Below are 20,953 nucleotides of genomic sequence, written 5' to 3' on the forward strand. Positions count from 1 at the left end.
CTATCAATGACAACTGTTGTTTTCTCTTGTTCAATGATTATTCTGACCTTGGTAGTTTAAATATGTTTGTTGATTACTGATGATATTACCATGATTGCACTTGCAGTTGCCCCAGTGGCCATGAGTATTTATTAAAATCTGGGATTCACATTGTATATGCAACTTTTCGATGATGCCAAAAGGGGGAAGAGATATTGTGCTTTACATATTCTGAAATAAGTGATGTTTATAACCTAATTAACCTGGTCCTTGATGATAAGTGAATTTTCTAGATTTAGTGTTGATGATTAAGCTGAGTTCTTACACGTTTCGAATCAGTAAAACACACAGAGTTTGTCATCATAAAAAAAGGGGGAATTTGTTGGCCCAAGAACAGGTGAAGTTTTGAAGAATGACAAATGAACTCAGTCATGGACCAGGTCCATCTTGTGAAACACAGTCATGATCAACCTACACATGTGAGATGCACGTGAAGGAGATAAGTCCTACTGATCAAGCAGCAATATCTCCTGATCTGATCGAAAAGGTTGCATATTGGATAAGGGGAGAAAGTCTCCTTATATGAGGAGAACACAATCCAGATAAAGATAGTGTTGGAGTTTGAGATCTTCAAGGACTCAACTATGATAGAAGATCAGCAATTGAGTCTCAATCAAACTCTGATTACTAACCTATTAAAAGACAGTGATTGTTCTCTTTTACGGGTATTTTCACAAACGCAGAAGTTAAACTAAATTGAGAGCAAAAGAGCAAGGCGATTTTGCAAGCAATTTATGTGAGATTTGAGTGTGCACTCCTGAAGCTACTTGAACGAGATAGAAGAACCAATTCCATTTTTTTTTGTCTAGTTCAATTGTAGTAGGTGGTTTAAAGTTGTCCTTTTAGCTTTCATAGAAGCAATTGTATTAGGTACTTAGAGTGTTCAAGTTATATGCTAACTTGAAGTTGTCGCAAAAGTTGAGGCTGTGTGCTACAACGGGATTAGAGTTAATCCTTAGGTTTACAAAGAGTTTTTATAAATGCTGTTTTGGCTCAGTAATATTAGTGGAAGTTTGGGAAAATCCTACTGAGTAGTAGGTCGTGGTTTTTTCATCTTTGAGCCAGGTGTTTTCCACGTAAAAATCTCTGTGTTCTTTATTTTATGTACTTATTATTCCGCAAACAGTAGTAGTTAGTACACCTAGAAGAACCAGGTTCTTCTAGAGCGAAAATTGGGTACCACACAAATCACCCCCCTCTTGTGTGGTATTTATGTTAAGAACATCGGTAAACACAAAGGAAAATTGAAGCATACCACTCATCTTGTGAATTATGTAAAGCAGGCGGGGATAAGTTTAAATCAAGGAAAACTCTTTCATCCGGAACCTGTCCGGCAAAAACACCTCCAAAATAACCACCCGATGACTGGGGGTTATCCGGAACCTGTTCGGCAACCTCGTTGTTTGGAACGTCTTCGACCTTGACTTTCATATCCAACATTTTGATTACAAGATATTCCCGGTATTCATCCGGAGTCCTCAGAAAATCCCTCAAAGTTTCATCATCGTAGATGTTTAACTCCGAGTAAAAAGCAGCCCCTTGCGGAGTGACGGAATACGAATATCTTCCGGTTACTTTAAGTATCACTGAACGTTTCCTCACACCCATTTTTTTGCATAACAACGATATCAATTTATCGTACTCCATTGTAAGTGGTAATTTAACATGACCCTGTGGAGATAAACTATACCTCACAGAGTTATTCTGCATCACAACCTCCCCCCCCCCCCCCCCAATATAATGAAACTCTTATTCTACGCTATTCAGACATTACGGAAAAATGCTTAAGAATTTAACAACAAGAAAATATTGAATGGGAGTTGGAATTTTTTGTGAACGAATTTTCCTAAAATCCTAACCACTTTATATAGGAAATGGCTAGCCCGGGATATGGAAATTTTTTGACGTATAGCGTTCTTTAAATAGACACTATACTCATTTAAATTACTGTTATGCCAGTTAAATTATTGGTGGGTCCATAATCAGGGTATAGCATTTTATTTTTGGACACTATAAGTATAGCGTATGAAATGAAGACGCTATGCAGTCACGTCCAATCGTCAGGCAGTATAGCGTCTAAATACAAGACGCTATATATAGAAAGGCAACTTTTTTTACACTTATTAATGTACTTTGAGTCCAAAAACACAATATTTAGGTTCCGGACTCGGAGGATAGGGTATTGCTGATTTTAGGATATGAAGAATGAGGGGATCGACAAATGGTAGGGAGGACAAAAAATTAAGAAAACTAGGATTAATTATCATTGGTTGATTTGTGTATTTGCTTTTCTAATGGTTATTCTCTCTAGTTGTTTGTGGTACTTTTCATTTCTCCTTGGTATGAAAATAGTATGTTCGAATAATGATTATGATAGCGGTACATTGAGGTTTTTAATGAGATAAACTTTGAATTGATTAGAGCAATTCAAAGACCAAATTGTACATCCCATTTGTAAAATTTACTAGTGTCTTATTTGTTTGACCAAAAAGTGTTGAACCTTTTAGTTAAATCAATTAATGATGAAATAAAGAGTAAATCCTAGCCAAACATAATTAACTTTAGATCTAAGCATATTGTATACCAGAATCAAATGAGGTTGAGTTTATGTAAAGTTTCTCAGAATGATTAAAAGACATCAAACATAAATAATAAGCTTACATCTTTGATATATTGTTCTGCATTTGTAAACCGAAGAAGATAAAGAGGGAATCTCGTTGATGACTGTGAGATCTAGCTTTATTGACTCAACCATGGTGTTTACAAATGTTTGTAACTTGTAATCTAGGCTTCTTGCTTTGTTACTCAGAGGTCTCCTCCAAGCCTTCTGTTTCTTTTTCTCTCCTGGGATTCCCCCTTCTTTCTGCTTTTTCCTCCATATATATACTTCCCAACTTCCCCTTTACCCAACGGTCTTTGACATGCATACCCCTTCTCGACTATATTCCTCTTTACTTGCTCAAGCACGACCGCATATATTCTGCTGTGCAAGCCTTCTCGATGGCTCGATCTTGGCAATGGCCGAGACGCTTGTCGCCATTTCTCCTTAAGGGTACGTCCATGGCTTGATCGACCCCTTACTGTTCCCCTTAATGGTAGTCCACTTGTGGTCAGATTTTGACCCATACAGTTAGTCCCTCCGCCTGTTGGGGCTGCCTCTTGGCGAGCCCGATGGGAGGACTCCGTTGATTCAAAAATTTGGAGAAATCTGGTCATTATGCAAGGGTCAAGGTTCTTATGGCGAGGTAACGACGTGACGATCCAGGAACCTCATTGGACCGTTACAACAGTTCAGAGTTAGATTGTCACATCAATTCATGATATCTTGAATGCCTATTATGCGTTATCATGGCGCACGTTTCCCAGGCACCATATCGTTTCCTGTGCCCTTTTCGTTTTCTGATTGGCGGCTCTTGGTTTTCCCGCTCAAGGCCTTTATGTCTCTATAAATAAGGGAGAACCCTTTATTTGATTGTTGCACTTTTAAATTATCAGAGAACTTTGCAAACTTCTTTCCCCTTCTATTGCTTCCCATTCTTCTGCATCTGCTAGAGTTCATTGTGACTATTACCCCTTCTCCCTTCGTCATCCTTGTTTATTTCGATCAAAGAAGACAAATGGCTGGTGCTCCTTCCCATACTGATAGAGTTATTGAAGCTCCGGTGCCGGAAAGTGACGTGCCCCTTCTTGAAGAGGGAGTGGAGGTGGTGGAAGACGAGGGATTTCCGATGGTGGATGAGATGGTACCCCGCCCGGGGAAGATAAGGTCTGACTTTAACAGCCCTGCCGGAGATGAACCGGAGCATGTCCCTTCCACTATGGATGAAGCGGCGATTACAACGCTCAAAGCCAAGTGGGGGATCCCTGCCCATATCGAAATGGTACCGGCAGCGAGGAAGGACATTGTACATTTGCACCGCCCAGGGTACTGTGCATTTTACGCATACCCCGTTGTTATCGGGTACACGCTTCCTCTTCCCTCTCTGGTGGTAGACTTTTGTCGCTTATACGAAGTGTGCCTTGCTCAACTCTCTTCGTATGCGTACAAACTCTTTCTTGTGCTTATCAAGTACGCGGAGCTCGCCGACCGAGGAATTTCTTTAGGGCACATACTTCACATCTTTGCCCCTCATTTTCTTCGGGGTACGATGATCCACATGCGCCATCGAGGAACCAAGAGTTTGGTGGTGAAGATGGACGATAAGGCTAATCACCGTTTTTGAGAAAGCTACTTCTATGTGCGGACAGAGCAACTTGTGGTGGACTCGGCAGGGCTTCTAGAGACGTGGAACTTCGCTCGTGAGTTTTCCTTTGTTTACTTTGTGATTTTTCTTAAGACGGTCGTCGATCATCCTCCTTTAGGTGCTATTGCTAAGGACTCGTTTTTGCTTTTGTAGCCGAGAGACTACCTCCCCCGCTAGTTGCCGATATCCGTAGTGGGTGAGCGCAATTCTCCCCCATATGATGGGGATTCGTGAGTGGGCGTCTTTCCATGAGAAGTATGGGCGTAAGCCTCCTACTGTTGAGTCGACCTGCTGCAGTTTCTCTTTATTCCTTACCTCATAGTTTTGCCTTGTCGTTATATGTTCTAATTTTTTTTTGTTGGCAGATCGGAGAGCGCGAAGAACGAGGGCTCCTCCGCTCGCATTTCATTTGGAGAATACTGTGTGTTTCCTGGGTGAGTCTTAGTTTGCTCAATTTCACTTTCATTTGGAGAATACTGTGCATATCCTAGGTGAGTTCCAGTTTGCTTAATTTCACTTTCATTTGGAGAATGCCGCGTGTCTCATGGGCGAGTCCCAGTTTGCTTAATTTTGCTTTCATCGGAGATTGTTTTTTCAATAATCGACCAGTATCGAGCCATTCCTGTTATTTGTAATATGGTGCGGCTTAGCGGGTTTTGCTCGTTCGTTACTCGTGAGATGACAGGGTACGGAACCTTTTCCTGGGGTGTTTTGGCAGCGTCCCTCCCTTGCTCGCATGCCTATGCGAGTGCTCGTGCTCCTGTTTCGAACTAACAAAAGGATGATAAGATAAACCCAAACGAAATTATTTGTTACCTCGGCCTGGCAAGTCGGTGAAAGGAGGAGCGACACTGTAGGGTTACTCGCTTAGCCTCGTACTCGAATTGTGGTTTCTGATTTGGCAACTATGTTTGGCTTCGCCATTTGATCGTGTCTAGACTTCTCATGAGTTGGGCTTACCTCATCCGTTAGGATGCCGAGGCCGAGTCCCAGTCCTATATGCACAAACAATAAGGGAAACATGTTATACTTTGTTCATAAATCATCCAGTGTGCGTGATACGAAAATAAAGCAGGGTGTGCCTGCTATTTCAAAGGGTCACGCAGTAGGCTATCATCCCTTCTCAAGGGGTGGAAGTACGGTATACAAGGTGAATACATCGCATGGGATTGCGGTCATGCCAAGTGCATAGTGACCGTGGTTCTACTTCAAACATGCATATAACCTGCTAAACCCATCGTTACAGATGAGGCATGGGTCTCGTAGAGACATCGGTCATGATTTCTATTTTATGTAGGGATCTGACCTAGATTGGTACAATCATCTCAAAAACTTATCTACCATTCTTTTCGAGTTGGCGTTGTTACTGAGGCGGTGAGGTTGTAACAGCCTGGAAGTAATACTTGACTGGTTCTAGATCTAAAGGAAACTAAAGAATTTGGCTAAGAAATTCCCCACAGACGGCGCCAAATTATTTGACGAAAAAGTGTTGAACTTGTTAGTTAAATCAATTAATGATGAAATAGAGAGTAAATCCTAGCCAAACATAATTAACTTTAGATCTAAGCATATTGGATACCAGAATCAAATGAGGTTGAGTTTATGTAAAGTTTCTCACAATGATTAAAAGACATCAAACGTAAATGATAAGCTTACATCTTTGATATATTGTTCTGTATTTGTAAAGCGAAGAAGATAAGAGGGAATCTCGTTGATAACTATGAGATCTAGCTTTATTGACTCAACCATGGTGTTTACAAAGGTTTGTAACCTGTAATCTAGGCTTCTTGCTTTGTTACTCAGAGGTCTCCTCCAAGCCTTCTGTTTTTTTTTTCTCTCCTGGGATTCCCCCTTCTTTCTGCTTTTTCCTCCATATATGTACTTCCCAGCTTCCCCTTAATCCAACGATCTTTGACCTGCATACCCTTTCTCGACTATCTTCATCTTTACTTGCTCAAGCACGACCGCATATATTCTGCTATGCAAGCCTTCTCGATGGCTCGATCTCGGCGGTGGCCGAGACGCTCGTTGCCATTACGCCTTACGGGTACGTCCATGGCTTGGTCGACCCCTTACTGTTCCCCTTAATGGTAGTCCACTTATGGTCAGATTTTGACCCATACATTATACAAGGACTAGAAAAAAGTCATCATGTGCTTGGCATCAAGGAGGGAAGAAGGACAAGAAAAGAATAATGAGAAAAAGTTGGGATTTCTCTTTCGTTATTTAGTTAGGAATTCAAATGAGCGGAAGGAGGGAGGAAACGAATTTACAAAATCTCACAAGAAAGGAAAATTTTGGTGAAGTTCATAGGAGAAATGATTTCTACTTTTACGTTTTTTGTCTCTCTTAATTTTCTCATACGGATCCAAAGTAAGAATTTCCCTCTCTCGGCTTCATTTTGTATATTTCTTTAGCCAAATCAACTAAGTAAAGAAAGAACAAATTCTTAACTTCCTTTTCGTTTCCTTCGATCAAATTGCCAAATTTGGTATTCCATGTACCATTTATGTTTGCAATTATCTCCCTATTCGACCTGTTATTTCAATTTGAGCACTATTATATTAATAATCTAATAAAAATAATAACTAACATATAACACAAATTTGAATTTTATCTATTTATATTATGGATGCATTTACCTTTATATCCATCTTTGATATCCTTTTAAATTTGGTTGGAGCTGATATTAAAGACAACTTCTCGTGACACACGAAGAGCACTAAGCTTAGGATATGAAAAAGAAAAGGCGGAGACATGAAAACTTAGGTGGAGGAAGAATAAAAATAAGAAAAAGAAAGGACTCGAACTTGGGAGAAGAAGGGATTCCAGTAGCTCCATTTACAAGTCACGAGGATGTTAACATGTTATCCAAAAAGAAAACACGACTTTTGAAAGATCTGTCAAAGATTGAGGACAACAATGGACTGAATTTGGTCAAAATCTCAATATCAATTTATGGCATGAGAGACATAAGCGAAGTCAAAGTAGGAGTGCACCAGAGTTATTTCGTTGGTTCCTTTGGTATGATTCTCTCAAGTGTCCTAGTAATGAAAAATGGAAGAGGCACATTTTGTGTTGCACGTCTTCGTCTCACTCTTTCATTATTTATAAATTTAGAGGTTTAGCCTTAATTTTCATACATGGAAAATCTAAAAACTTGTCCCTTCTTTTCTACATTGTTGTATTATTTTTCCAAATAAACTAAGTGTCAAGTGCGATTTGCTCCGTTTGTTGAGTTCGCTGAAGTCCTAATTTCAATTGCCAGTATTACAGAATAGTTTTTCCGTTCTATTCTGGTAGGAAGTAATCCATAACCTTGGGCAACAGTGAGGGGATTAAATTCCTTAAGGACACACAAGCAACTTGTGAGCTCGGAAATTAATTATGTTCTCTTTTATTGAACTAACATCTCTTTTCTTCTCCGATTTTCTGATTTCGAACACAAAGTACTAACAATCTTAAGGAATTTAATTTTTTTCTCTGTGTTTGTCGTTTAGTAGTAATACCATTTCGGATGCGGTGTAAAATTGACTAAATGTGTAGTTGGGTCTTGCGTTACATTGTACGTTTGTGAGCCTAGTCCGGTGGGGTTTTGTCTAAGATAGCTAGGGGCAATGTCGTGTCTTACTATTTTCTATTTTCGAGCAGGATCCATTTACTAGCCATCGTTTTTGCTTTGCATTTTTCTTCTGCATTTTATGTTCCTTTTCCCCTATGATCTCCGTGGTGAATCTAATATTCTCTCCTTTTGTCTTTTTATTATCTTGAGCCGAGGGTCTTTCGGAAACAGCCTCTCTACCCCTTCGGGGCAGGGGTAAGGTCTGCGTACACAGTACTACTTTTAATTATTAATTCTGTTGGCCATAAGGTTTGCCAATCTGCTTCTAGAACCAAATCAACCAGAGAAGATGTCTACATTTGCGGCAATTCTTGCCCTCAACAGAAAAGGTGAAGAGCTGGACCATTTCCTTATATTGATTAAGAGGTATAAATTAATACTCCTTTTGTGAATAAAGGAGAAAGAGATTATTGTTACAAAAAGATAATTGATATTAAGTTGGTCCAGAAAATATTATTGGAGGAATCCATTTTGGAAACTACATTCTTCCATTTCCTTTGGTAGGAATTAATTTTGGAAACGAAGATGCACGTCGAAAACTTGGTTGTTCCAAGAAGAAAGAAGAAAAAGACGGATCTAATTTCCAGTCTCTCATCGGTTTTGGTTTACAACCAAATAGCATTGGGCAATTAATTTGGCATGGGATTGCCATAGTGATTCAGAAAGGGAAGAAACCCAGTAAACGTTATGTAATTACGTTAGTGGAAGATGCTATTTTCTAAGGAAAAGTCAGTGTTTGGCTCCTTTTATTCACGTCAAAGAAGAAAATTGCAACAGAGAAATCCGGGTTCTACTTTCTTTTCTCTACTCACTTTATTTATCTATCTTTCTGATTTAGGATAGATGTTTATTATATGATGATTTCATATAACAAATCTAGAGTTCTATGCATGATTGGGAATAACATGTCTTTAAAGATTAAATTTTGTTATTCCTTTTAATCAATTTGTTTATATAGAATTTGGCAACATGCATAAAATAATGGGAAAAATATTTTCAATATTTGTAAGATGTGAATTGGGGGTACACTAATGTTTGAAAGTATTTTTGTGATCATAAATATAATATATGTAACGGAAAAGGGCCTAATATATCCCTCTACTTTGATTTATTGTTCGATCATATATGAAACCTTATTACCAAATATGTGCATAGTATGTATATTACCCGCCCAGTCCACAGTTTATCTACAATTTATATACCATTCGGTATTTAGGCAGAATCTGCCATTTTTAGCGCGCGAAAAATCAGCCACAGAATCTGGGATTGATTTATTCCACATTAAATTCAAAATTTGAAACGGAAACGAGATCTCGAAGCTGCGTAATTTTGAAACGGAAAGGAGATTTCTGTTCTTCATCTTCATCTTCATCTGTTCTTCCATATATTTTCCACCATTGATAGCCATTAAAAAGCATGAAAGCTTTGAATTCAAATTTGAGTTTTCAAAAATCATTATTTGTTTGGATTGGAGTTTATATCTCAATTTTGAGGGGTTTTGGTGAAGATTAGACTTGGTTTTGACTGAATTTCAGATTGAAACTCGAAGAAGAAGAAGAAGAAGAAGAAGAAGAAGAAGAAGAAGAAGAAGAAGAAGAAGAAGAAGAAGAAGAAGAAGAGACATATTTCCAGAAATTGTAGATAAATTGTAAATAAATTGTAGAATTGTAGATTGGGAAGACTAAAACTTCTACAAATCTTCTACAATTATGTCGAAAATGCCAATAATGCTATAATTGAAATGGGAATTGGTATATTAAAATTCAATGTATCCATCTTGTAGATAAATTGTAGATTATTTGTATTCTGATTGTAGATGCATTATTTTCTGTTTTCACAAATCCAAAACGACTAAAGCTTCTACAAAATCTTCTGCAAAAAACAGTCTATAATTTATCTACAATTTTTCTAATTTTTCTATAATTTATCTACAATTTATCTACAAAAGAAGGTATGTTTTGTTTATGAAAATTAACTATAGATCTGAGTGCAGTTCTTGGAAGTAGAAGACAAAACTATAGAATGCACAGACCTGTGATGAAGTCATTCTCATTCAAAGGTGTAACTTACCATCATTATAAAAAATAAAATATACAAAAACTTCGAATACCAATATTTGAATCTCAGCGAAAGCAAGCAAAATTAGGTAATTTGTTTCATTTGCTGTGATTTGCATTAGCCGGACACGACAAATAGGAAGAAGAAGCAAAGAAAGAAATTCATAACTTTTTTAAGTTACGGCTGAAGGGTCAGAAAATAATTGCACCCTTAATTATAGCGCCTAATATAAATGCACCCTTAATTATATCCCTTATTTGAATTATGGTATATAAATGGTAATTTGGTATACTGAAATGTAATTAACACAAACCTTAAACATTGAGGGTAATAAGGTTTCATATATGGTATAGGAAGGTAAAAATCCCTTAAAAGATTGGGTTTGTTAGTTAATGGACTTTAAGAATGGAAGCAATCCAAATTTGAGGCCCAATTTTGACAAGAGGAAGCCCAAATCGGCAGCCCCGATCCCCTAACCCCGCTGACCCGCCTGAGACCCGCCCCGATTCCCTCATTAAATCCCAACCCTTTATCCCTTTAATCCAACGACCCACATCTTTTTTCCTACCCATATAAAATCCTAATATTCATAACCCTAACCCTAAAGAAGCTCTCACCAAACGGCGCTCCACCCTTCTTCACTTCTGCCTGCGCCCAGCCACACCAAACTCGCCGGAAAAACTCGCCAACCCGGCGAGCTAACTCATGGTCCCCCCTCTTCTCCTCTCCTTCTTCCACGTCACTCAAACCGTACAAATCTCATCATTTCAATTCGATTCACGCGGTTTTCTTCCTTTATTTCTTTTGTTTAAACATAAAATCCGAATCCCTTAGATAAATGTTGGAAAATGGGAGCCGTTGGATTAAATTTTGATCTAATACTTCCATTTTCTGATTTTTGTTTATAAAAGCGATTTTCGGATCTTGTTGGGGGCCACACGAGATTTCTTGTAGAAGAGGAGAAGAAGATTCGAGAGGGGCTATATATTTGGAGGTTTTTCAGAGACAGAGTTTTTTTAGAGAAAACTTAGAGAGGAAAATTTCGGAAAAGGGAGAAAAATTAGGGTTCCAAGAGTGAGTTCTTCTTTTCTTCTCATTTGATCCATCTTGAGTTGAGTTTGAATTCCAGGGAGAAAATGACCAAAATAGTCCTTAATGTATAAGGGATGGATTATTTGGTCCTTAATGTATACCACTTAACAGATATGGTCGTCCATGTATACAAAAATTTGACACATGTAGTCTCCAACCTAAAACTAACAGTACACCTCAAATTTCCAGTTAAGTTTAACCACAAATGTCACATACCTCTCGCGTGAGGTGCTATAAACACAACCAGAACATAAAAGAAAGCTTCGGCTTGCTCATCTGAGTCGGCGACACCGATGTATGCTTCAGGCATCAAACCTTTTGCCGGAGAAGGTGATTCAGCAAGGATATCAGGGAGTGTGCTGAGATCTGATAGGATTTAAAGTCTCTGTTAACACGACTCTGTTATCGAATTGACTCTGTTTCCATATCTTTCCTCTGTTCCTCATGTCCAGAACTTTTAATCCATCTTAGGAACTTGCATTGAGCTCAATTTGTCAACACTGAGTCTATAATTTCCTTCATCAGTGATTGATTCGTATTTACAAAAACAACGAACATTGAGCCTATAATTTCCTTCATCAGTGATTGATTCATATTTACAACAACAACAAACACTGAGTCTATAATTTCCTTCATCAGTGATTGATTCGTATTTAACTATGTACTTAATTGGAATAAGTTTCGGATAGTATAAGTGCTCAATAGGAACACCCTTGAGTTTAGGTATCTAAATGAAAAATCGTGCCAACTTTAAGTGTCTCCGTATGTATTCAGCCTTTTTCAAAAAGACAAAAATAGTTTTTCCAAACTAGTTGCATTTCATTTTAAAGCTTTCTTCTATGTCCGATCTTCCCGAACTACGCGAACCTAATTCTCGTCTTTCGGGGCGGGATACGTAGGCAACCCACATAGGGTCCGGTCTTCCTAGTCAGTCTGAGGTTCTTGGCTTCGCGGGGGTCTTAGCCAATTCTTGCTTGTCTAGCCACCTTTGGCCACATCGGCTATTCCTGCAAAATGGGGCCATTTTTGCAAAGGTGCCTCAGTGACCCATGTCTTAGGATCTTGAGTCCACAACCAGGTGTCATATTTCTTTAAGGTCCGTCCTTTTCGAGTTTGCATCTTTAGCCACTTCTGGCCATATCGGCCGTTTTTGCAAAATGGGTCATTTTTGCAAATTAATTTTGGGCCGTGATTGTTGGGAGTTTGAATCCATAAGTATTTCCATGTCTTTGAGGTCATCTTTGTTGAGTTTGCACTTTCAGCCACTTTCGACCCCTCAGGCCATTTTGCAAAAATAGCTCAACCGTCCCCTAGGAAATGTTGTGGTGTCACATAATGTCTTGAGTCATTAACCATGCTTTCTCCACTCAGGTATGGATCCACTTACCAACGCTAGAGTATCAATGGTGGTCAAAGTCCTTAGAAGGCTAGTAAAATGGTGGAACATGTTCACATTACTTGAGTAGCATGGTTTGATGGGTAAATTAGGGACTCTTATTTCTTTGATGGACATCACCCCCCGTCCCGACCTTGTAGAAGCAATGTTGACATTTTGGGACCCACAGGGGATGGTATTTAAGTTTGGGGATCTTGAGATGACACCCACTTTAGCTGAGATAGCCGGGTTGACTCGCTTGCCATACCTAGACAAGAATTTAATTTACACAAGGGCTCATTCAAGCACCAAGTTCCTTAAGATCATAGGGATGGATTTAAAAAATCACATGGGATGTCTGGATCAAATCTTGGGTACCCTTGGACATTTTATTCGAGTTTGCTCGTCCTACCGGGTATGAGACCTTCGTAGATGAATTTTCCATATCATATGATTCTTGGAAAAAGAGGCGTCCTATGGTCTTCGCTATTGCATTGTAGGGTCTCCTGGTATTTCCTTTGGAGGGTAGACATATTAGCACACGTCTGGGGTCAATAGCCTTTGCACTTTTCCATGATAAACACAGTAGTAAGGTCGCCTTGGTCCCGACAATTTTGGCAGAAATCTACCATGCTTTGACCATGATTCGAGAAGGCGGGAGGTTCTTTGAGGGAAGCAACTTGTTGTTGGAGCTGTGGATGATGGAACACTTACATCCCGCCACCATGTTTGAGAAAGATGTGATTGACCGTTGTCTGAGAGATCGAGTGAAGTGCATTGAGCATAGAATAACGTTCGATAAGTTTGCCCTACCACTCGGAGTTCAGGCTTGGATTGATTATTTAGGATCCTTGACTGAAGAGAAGATTTTGTGGTCATACCTTTGGATTGATTTGGACGTGATCTTAGCAGGATCTCACGTGCAAGACTTCTTGGTACTGATTGGACTTTGGTGTGCTAGACCATATACCCCTATTAGAGTGACGCGTCAGTTAGGGAGGCGGCAAGAAGTCCCCTACATTCCTGATTCTCGTGACTTCATTAGGGAGTTTGACACTATGCCTCACAGGGAGGTCGACATCCGGACCTATTGGCGTCATGCAATGAAGATGGGTAGAGATACTTTAGCAGTTGACCTGCATTCACCTGGGTATACCCATGAGTACTTCATATGGCTACAGTCTACTCACCGGGGGGTTAGCAGGCCATTGCCCCGACGTGTTAGAGGAGTATTTGACGAGGAGGCAACCTCACGGATATTGCTTAGACAATTGATGGATCGATTTACCCTAGCAAAGGAGGCCCATGCAGCAGAAAGGGTTGGGGTTTGAGCTACACTTCAGTCATTGAGATCACAGTTGGCAGAGTTGGTAGAGAACATGGGACAGTACCGTGAGTACCTTACTAGAGTCAGCCTTCCAGATGCAGGCGCACATTCCAGGGTTCTCATTCCCAGTTTCGAGGTGTCTTTGCAAGGTATAATACAGAGCTTAGATTCGACAGGATTGACGGGGCCATCCGGATCTTCATCAGACCCATCCCAGCCAGGACCGTCGCATTCAGGAGCAGCTTGAGGAGTCATTCTATTTAGGTGTTTTGAGATTGTTTCATGTTGTCCTTTACTTTCGTGTCTTGTCTATGAGTATTGAGTCCCTTAGGTAGTGTCAGAGTCTGTCGTAGTGTAGTTGAGTCTGTCAGGTCTTTCATTATCGTACTTCCAATGTATTTTAATGCCGAAAAAAATTTCTAATGAAAAATCCCAAAAAGATTTTATTTTTAGTTTATTTTCCATCATTTTTCCAGAATTATGCTTGATCTGATTCATGAGGGACATGATACGTAGGCAACCTACATAGGGTTCGATCGAATCATCATTTAAAAAAAAAGAGAAAAAAAAAGAGAATAAAGTTGTGGGACATGAGAAATGAGAGGAAAGAAAAGAGCGATAAAAAAAAAGAAAAGAGAAGATTGAAATGAACAAAATTGGGATGATGCCATATGACCCTGTGACCCTCAAAGCCATTGTAGAACCGCTAACTGTTGCTAGGTGCATTGCACGTAATGTGATATTATTATCTGATAAATGCCCTAACGCTAACATGGTAGTTTTGTGTGGTTTTCCTCTGTTATCTTTATTCCAATTATAGGAAGGTGGTTAGTTTGTTGGCATCCTGGCAAGTCATCCATACAACACCCGGTCAAAGCGCCAGATAGTCATGGCTAGTAAAGAAACAGACACAGGAGTTGTAGACCCACCAAGGGAAATTGTTGAATCGGAGTCGGAACTGAAAGAGGAAGTCCGAAGGCTGAGGCATCAGATGGCGGAAATGTATCAGGCCTGGATTAAGGGACACACTCCACCTTCATTCCGTACCAACTATGAAGAAAACCCTACTTCCATTCCACCACTGGACCAAGCCCAAATGCCCAGTACTGTTGATCTTTCCCCACAACACGCACCAGGATTCACCCCTCACCACAATTACCCAGGTACTTCGGCCCAAATTTTCCATCCTCTACCAGCCAAAACAACCTCATACCCTGCTCCGACATCTGCTCCTATTTTTGTACCCCCTCCACAAGCTACCCACCACCGATCCTCTAGTGAGCCTGCATTCCCCGCTCCAGATACCCACTACTATCCTCCGGAGCCCACTTTCAAGGCCCCAGATCATTACCCCTACACTCCCCGTTTCGACTTCCCAACTGAGACTGAAAAACCACCTAAAAACCCAGAGCAGGAGGAGATGTTCAGGAAAGTAAAAAGCCTAGAACAATCGTTCAGAAGCATTCAGGGATTGGGAGGCAAGTGAGCATGGCCTACAAAGATTTGTGTCTATTCCCCGATGTTCAGTTGCCCGTGGGATTCAAGATGCCTAAATTCGACTTATATGACGGGCACGGGGACCCGGTGGCCCACTTGAGGGGATTCTGCAGTAAGATGAGAGGAGCGGGTGGAAAAGATGAGTTGCTAATGGCATACTTCAGCCAGAGTTTGAGTGGCGCAGCGTTAGAGTGGTATACACGTCAAGATCATAACAGATGGTATACTTGGGATGATTTGGCCCAAGCTTTCGCACGTCATTTTCAGTACAACATCGAGATTGTTCCAGATCGATTGTCTCTAACTAAGATAGAAAAGAAGCCAGGCAAAAGTTTCAGAGAATATGGTTTTCTCTGTAGAGAACAAGCGGCAAGGGTCAACCCTCCGATGGAGGAGAACGAAATGGTGGAGTATTTTCTACAAGCTTTGGAGCCCATTTACTTTGGCCATCTGATATCAGCCATAGGCAAGTCATTCAATGAGGTAGTGAAGATGGGTGGCATGGTGGAAGAAGGTCTTAAGTCAAGCAAAATCATGAGCTACTCGGCCATCAAAACAACCACCCAAGCCATCCAAAACGGCACCGGAGGAGTGATTGGAAAGAAAAAGAAAGAAGATGTGGCTACAGTTGATTCAGGATCATGGTTTGGACCTAGGGGCCCGTCACACCATTATACCCAGCCTCGACCCTATCACAGAGCCTACGCCCAAAACCTCTATAATCCACACCAACATTACTACCCGTCACCAGACCCTCATATCTCTGTCCACCATGCCCAGTCATATACCCAACCACAATGGCGCCCCCAGTACCACAAAACACCTACCCAGCTCCACAAAATGCTTACCCACCTCCCCGAGCCTACCGAAACCCTCCCGGTCCAGGTTTCCGACCCAATTCAACATTCAAGAATGAGAGGCAGCGGAAGTTTCACCCCGTTGGGGGAGTCTTACACTAGTTTGTTCCATAGATTGATGCAGTTGGATATGCTGAGGCCAATTGAGTCGAAATAGCCGAATCCGCCTCCCAAGAATCTTGATTACTCCGTGAGCTGCGGATATTGTTCTGGAACTCCGGGGCATGATACGGAGAAGTGCTGGCACCTGAAAAATGCCATCCAGGAACTCATTGACACGAACCGTATTGAAATCCAAACCCCGGAGGCACCCAATATTAACCAGAATTCATTACCAGTTCATGAGGGAATGAATATGATCGAGATAGTACACAAAGGTGGGGAGCCCAAGAAGCCATCGCAATCTGTTATGATGATTCGATCCAGCGAGGTCCAGCCGACCAAAGGAAAAAGTATCGCAAAACCAATGGTTAAAGGAGCGGTGAACAAGTTAAGCATGACAAAAGGTGAACCTTCTGTGGTAGTTGAAAAGAGATCCACAAGTGATACGAAGTCAAAAGTGATTGTGCCAGGATTGGCAAACAGGCCTATCTTAATTGTGAAGGGTGCCTGCACGGACCCTGTCATCATCAAGCCTGTAACCCAGTTGCCGGTAATCAACACCAAGGCTGTCCCCTGGAGCTATGAACGGGTGACAGTGACTTACAAGGGGAAAGAAGTGAAAGAAGAAGTCAATGAGGCCCAAGGGCTAACTCGTTCCGGGAGATGCTTTGCCCCGGAAGAGTTGAGAAAAGCCAAGGTATCCAAGGATAATTCAATTCTAGTAAAGAAAGCAGTCACTGAGGAAGAAGCGGAGGAGTTTCTGAGGAAAATGAAAGTACAAGATTACTCCATCGTGGAGCAATTAGGAAAGACTCCTGCTCAGATTTCCTTGCTGTCATTATTAATCCATTCAGATGAGCATCGTCGGGCCCTGATGAAAATCTTGAACGAAGCTCATGTCCCTGATAAAATTTCAGTGAACCACCTGGAGAAGATCACCAACAAAATATTTGAGGTGAACAAGATCACCTTTTCTGATGATGAGTTGCCCATGGAAGGAACTGAAAATGGGGAAAAACTATGTTTACAGCTAACCGAATACTCAATCGAGTTCCCCATAGCAAAACACAATCTATTCCGTGTGAAAATAAAAAGGAAAGAAACCCAACTTGAATTATCTTAAAGTGTGGGGGTGTTTGGCAAAAGTGCAAGTTCCTAAACCCAAAAGGATAAAGATAGGATCGAAAACCGTTAATTGTATTTTCATAGGATATACAACAAATAGTAAGGCATATCATTTTCTGGTTCATAAATCAGAAAATCTCGACGTTCATATTGATACGGTAATCGAATCGGATAATGCTGAATTTCTGAGAATATTTATCCGTATAAAAAGGAATGTGAGTCGTCTAGTGAAATATCTAAGCGACCTCGGGAAGAAGCAAAGGAAAGTACACATAATGAGGTGAATCCAACACGTAGTAAACGTCAAAGGACAACTACTTCCATTGGATCAGACTTTCTGACATTCTTGTTGGAAAATGAGCTTCAAACTTTGAGAGAAGTTACGTCTTACTCGGAAAGAGCAGTCAATAGTGAGATAGAATTCATATTAAATAACCATACTTGGGAGTTAGTTGATCTTACTCTAGGGAATGAACTATTGGGTTCCAAATGGATTTCAAGAGGAAAATAAAAGATGATGGCATTATTGACATGTATAAGGCAAGACTTATTGTCAAAGGATATAAACAACGAGAAGGCCTTGACTATTTTAACACATACTCGTCGGTTATGAGTATTACGTATATATGGATGTTAGTAGCATTGGGTACAGTGTATGGTCTTGTAACCCATCAAATTGATGTGAAGATAACCTTCTTAAATTTAGAGGGAGAAATTTACATGAAAAAACTTGAAGGGTTCGTGGTTCTTGAGGAAAAAAAAAGGTGTGCCGACTTGTTAAGTCACTTTACAGACTAAAACAAGCACCCAAAAATGACATGTAAGATTTGACTAAATAATATTGTCAAATAGTTTCAAAATTAAAGAGTGTAAACAAACAAGTTTACGTTAAGAATACTTCAAATCATATAGTCATTATTTGATTATATATGGATGACATGTTGATGAAATATTTGAAATGTGGGGGCTCTTAGCTATACATGACAAAAATCAATATTAGACGTAATGTCTAAATGATATGATTTTTTAACCCACCAATCCTTAGTGGATATTGATATGATCATCGGTGAATTCATTACTTGTTCATTCTTAATGATGACTAGTGATGAAACCACAAATTCGAAAGTTGTTTACGTGCCTTTCCAAAAACGATTTGTTCTTTCTTGAACATTTATAATGTTTAGCTCTTTTATGAAAAAGTTGTCATCTGGAAGGCTGTGGCTTTTCATGAAAAGCGTGTTTGTATGTTTTATATAAACATGGTTGTTCAAGAACGAATGTATTTATACATTGGTCTATAATAAGGTGAACCAACCAATGAACATAACGAAAATGCATTGCAAGTTGGATTTGTTTCATGAATGAAGGTGTTATAATTTGCATACCATATAGACGTATGAATAATAGCATATAAATGCTTGAAAATGTGGAGTGATTGGCGAAATGTGCTATATATTAAAAGGTTGTGGCCACAACTGATGCCAATCATTCCAGTTGTTGTTATAATATACTATTAATACATTAAGTATAGTCAATAATCTGATACGCAATAGAAAGTCGAGATGTATTAGTCTACGACTTAAGGAAGTTCGCATTGAACTATCATGACAATAAAATAAATTTTGGGATATTTAAAATATATCCATGACTATGCATCGCACTATAATAAGTATCCTGCGGTTATTGAGGGATATAGTGATGGAAATTCAATCACCAGATCAACCTAAACTAAATCCACAAGTGGATATTTTTTACAATCAGTGGAGGAGCAGTGTCTTGGAAATAGTCCAAACAAACGTGCATTGCCGCTCTACAATGGAGGTTGAGTTTATAGCCTTAGACAAGGCGGATGAACAAACTGAATATCTTCGAAATTACATCTTAGCCCAAAATATTGGCATCTATATGCATACATTGCGTTGGTCAAGCGGAAATAGAAAGGGCTGCGAGCGTTATGTATAACGAAAAATCTCGCTATACGACGAAGATATATAACTGTTAGCCAACTGCTCTATAGGGGAGTTATCACAATTGACTACTTGAAGTCAAGCGATAATGTGTCGATCCACTTACAAAAGGTCTAACTAGAGAGGTAGTTGAAACATCATCGAGGAGAATGGACTATGGCGGAGGACATGTCATTATGGCAGTAACTCTACCTAGAAGACTGGAGATCGCAAGATTAGGTTCAAGGAGATCAAACAAAGTCATTAATGATGGTTCAACATTGTCAAATAAAATTTTGGTCCATTCTTATGATAAGACAATGTTCAGTACCAAGGATAAAACATTAAGGCTTTTAATGGTTTCTAAGTTTGATATGGGGTATATCAAATAATACATCTACGGAATAACACATTTAGGGATCACTTATGTAAGTGGAAGTGTAAGCCGCTTCAAGGAGAATTCGTAAGGCCAATTCTCTATGCACTTATGAAACCAGGCGGTGTTCATGGTTGAAACGAACACAACAATGAGAACCAAAGACGGTTAAGGGTTGATTGTATGACTTATGGTTGTCTAGGTATACACCAAAGCTCGACGGTTCAAAGATATCAATTCTACCAATTGACCAAGTATATCTGACATATGTTCACTACGAAAAGTTCAAAGGGAAACCTACTTATCCAGATGCGATTAATCCTTACGTGCGAATCACACAGTATTTTCATGCATGTTTTTACACATATGTCCATTCCTCATTCATGTGGGGGATTGTTGAATTTTTCTGTAAAGGGTGTGAATGGAAAATGGAAGAGGCACCTTTTGGGTTGCATCTCTTCATCTCACACTTTCATTGTCTATAAATTTAGAGGCTTAGCCTTAATTTTTCATTCGTGGAAAATATGAAAACTTCTCACATCTTTTCTACATTGTTGCATTATTTTTTCACGTAAACTAAGTATCAAGTTTGATTTGCTCCATTTGTTGAATTCGCTGAAGTTCTGTAATTTCGATTGCCAGTATTACAGAATAGTTTTTCCGTTCTATCCTGGGAGGAAGTAATCCATAACCTGGTCCAACAGTGAGAGGATTAAATTCCTTAAGGACACACAGGCAACTTGTGATCTCGGAAATTATTTATGTTCTCTTTTATTGAACTAATAACTCTTTTCTTCTCCGATTTTTTGGTTTGGAACACAAATTACTAACACCTAGGGTGTGTTTGGTATAACGGAAAATGTTTTCTTGAAAAACAAGTAGTAATCTTATTTATTTTCCGGTGTTTGGTACGCAAATTAAGGAAAATGACTTCTCAAGAGTATTCATAAATAATTTAGATACAATAAACATGAAGCCATAAACTTTCAAACCAACAACCTTCTGAACCCACAAATTTCATAAACTTTCGAACCGCTAAACTTTCAAAACCGCGGAATTTCGAACCCGTAAACTTTATAATTTCTAAACCTGTAAAGTTCCAAACACATAAACCTCCGAACTCATAATTTTAGAACTTGTAAAATTTTGAACCTTTAAACCGATAAATAAAAAAATTAAAACTGAAAAATATATTTAGAAAATATTTTTTTTTTAGGGGGGGGGGGGGGGGTAGGGGTGAGGGGGTTGGGTAGTGGGTGGGTACGAAAAAGAACGAAGAAACAGAAATTAGTA

The 20,953-nt window shown here is 39.6% G+C and overlaps 1 protein-coding gene across 1 annotated transcript; it reads left to right on the forward strand.

Annotated features, from left to right (window-relative positions):
• Positions 1-15,656: 15,656 nt before the first annotated feature.
• LOC109210482 lies at positions 15,657-20,367 on the forward strand. Its single transcript, XM_019373905.1, has 3 exons — positions 15,657-16,139; positions 16,269-17,235; positions 20,303-20,367. The coding sequence occupies exons 1-3, from the start codon at positions 15,657-15,659 to the stop codon at positions 20,365-20,367; spliced, it is 1,515 nt and encodes a 504-aa protein (XP_019229450.1).
• The last annotated feature ends 586 nt before the right edge of the window (positions 20,368-20,953 follow it).

This window comes from Nicotiana attenuata, unplaced genomic scaffold (genome assembly GCF_001879085.1).
Source record: "Nicotiana attenuata strain UT unplaced genomic scaffold, NIATTr2, whole genome shotgun sequence".
In the NCBI taxonomy this organism is placed as follows: domain Eukaryota; kingdom Viridiplantae; phylum Streptophyta; class Magnoliopsida; order Solanales; family Solanaceae; genus Nicotiana; species Nicotiana attenuata.

What these genes read in the sequence shown, in the direction of transcription:
- LOC109210482 (XM_019373905.1), top strand. Translation starts at nt 15,657, where the DNA reads ATGGTGGAGTATTTTCTACAAGCTTTGGAGCCCATTTACTTTGGCCAT. An exon ending in CCGAAACCCTCCCGGTCCAG is followed by an intron (nt 16,140 to 16,268) that starts GTTTCCGACCCA and finishes GAGTCGAAATAG; the next exon opens with CCGAATCCGCCTCCCAAGAA. An exon ending in TGAAAATGGGGAAAAACTAT is followed by an intron (nt 17,236 to 20,302) that starts GTTTACAGCTAA and finishes TTCGATTGCCAG; the next exon opens with TATTACAGAATAGTTTTTCC.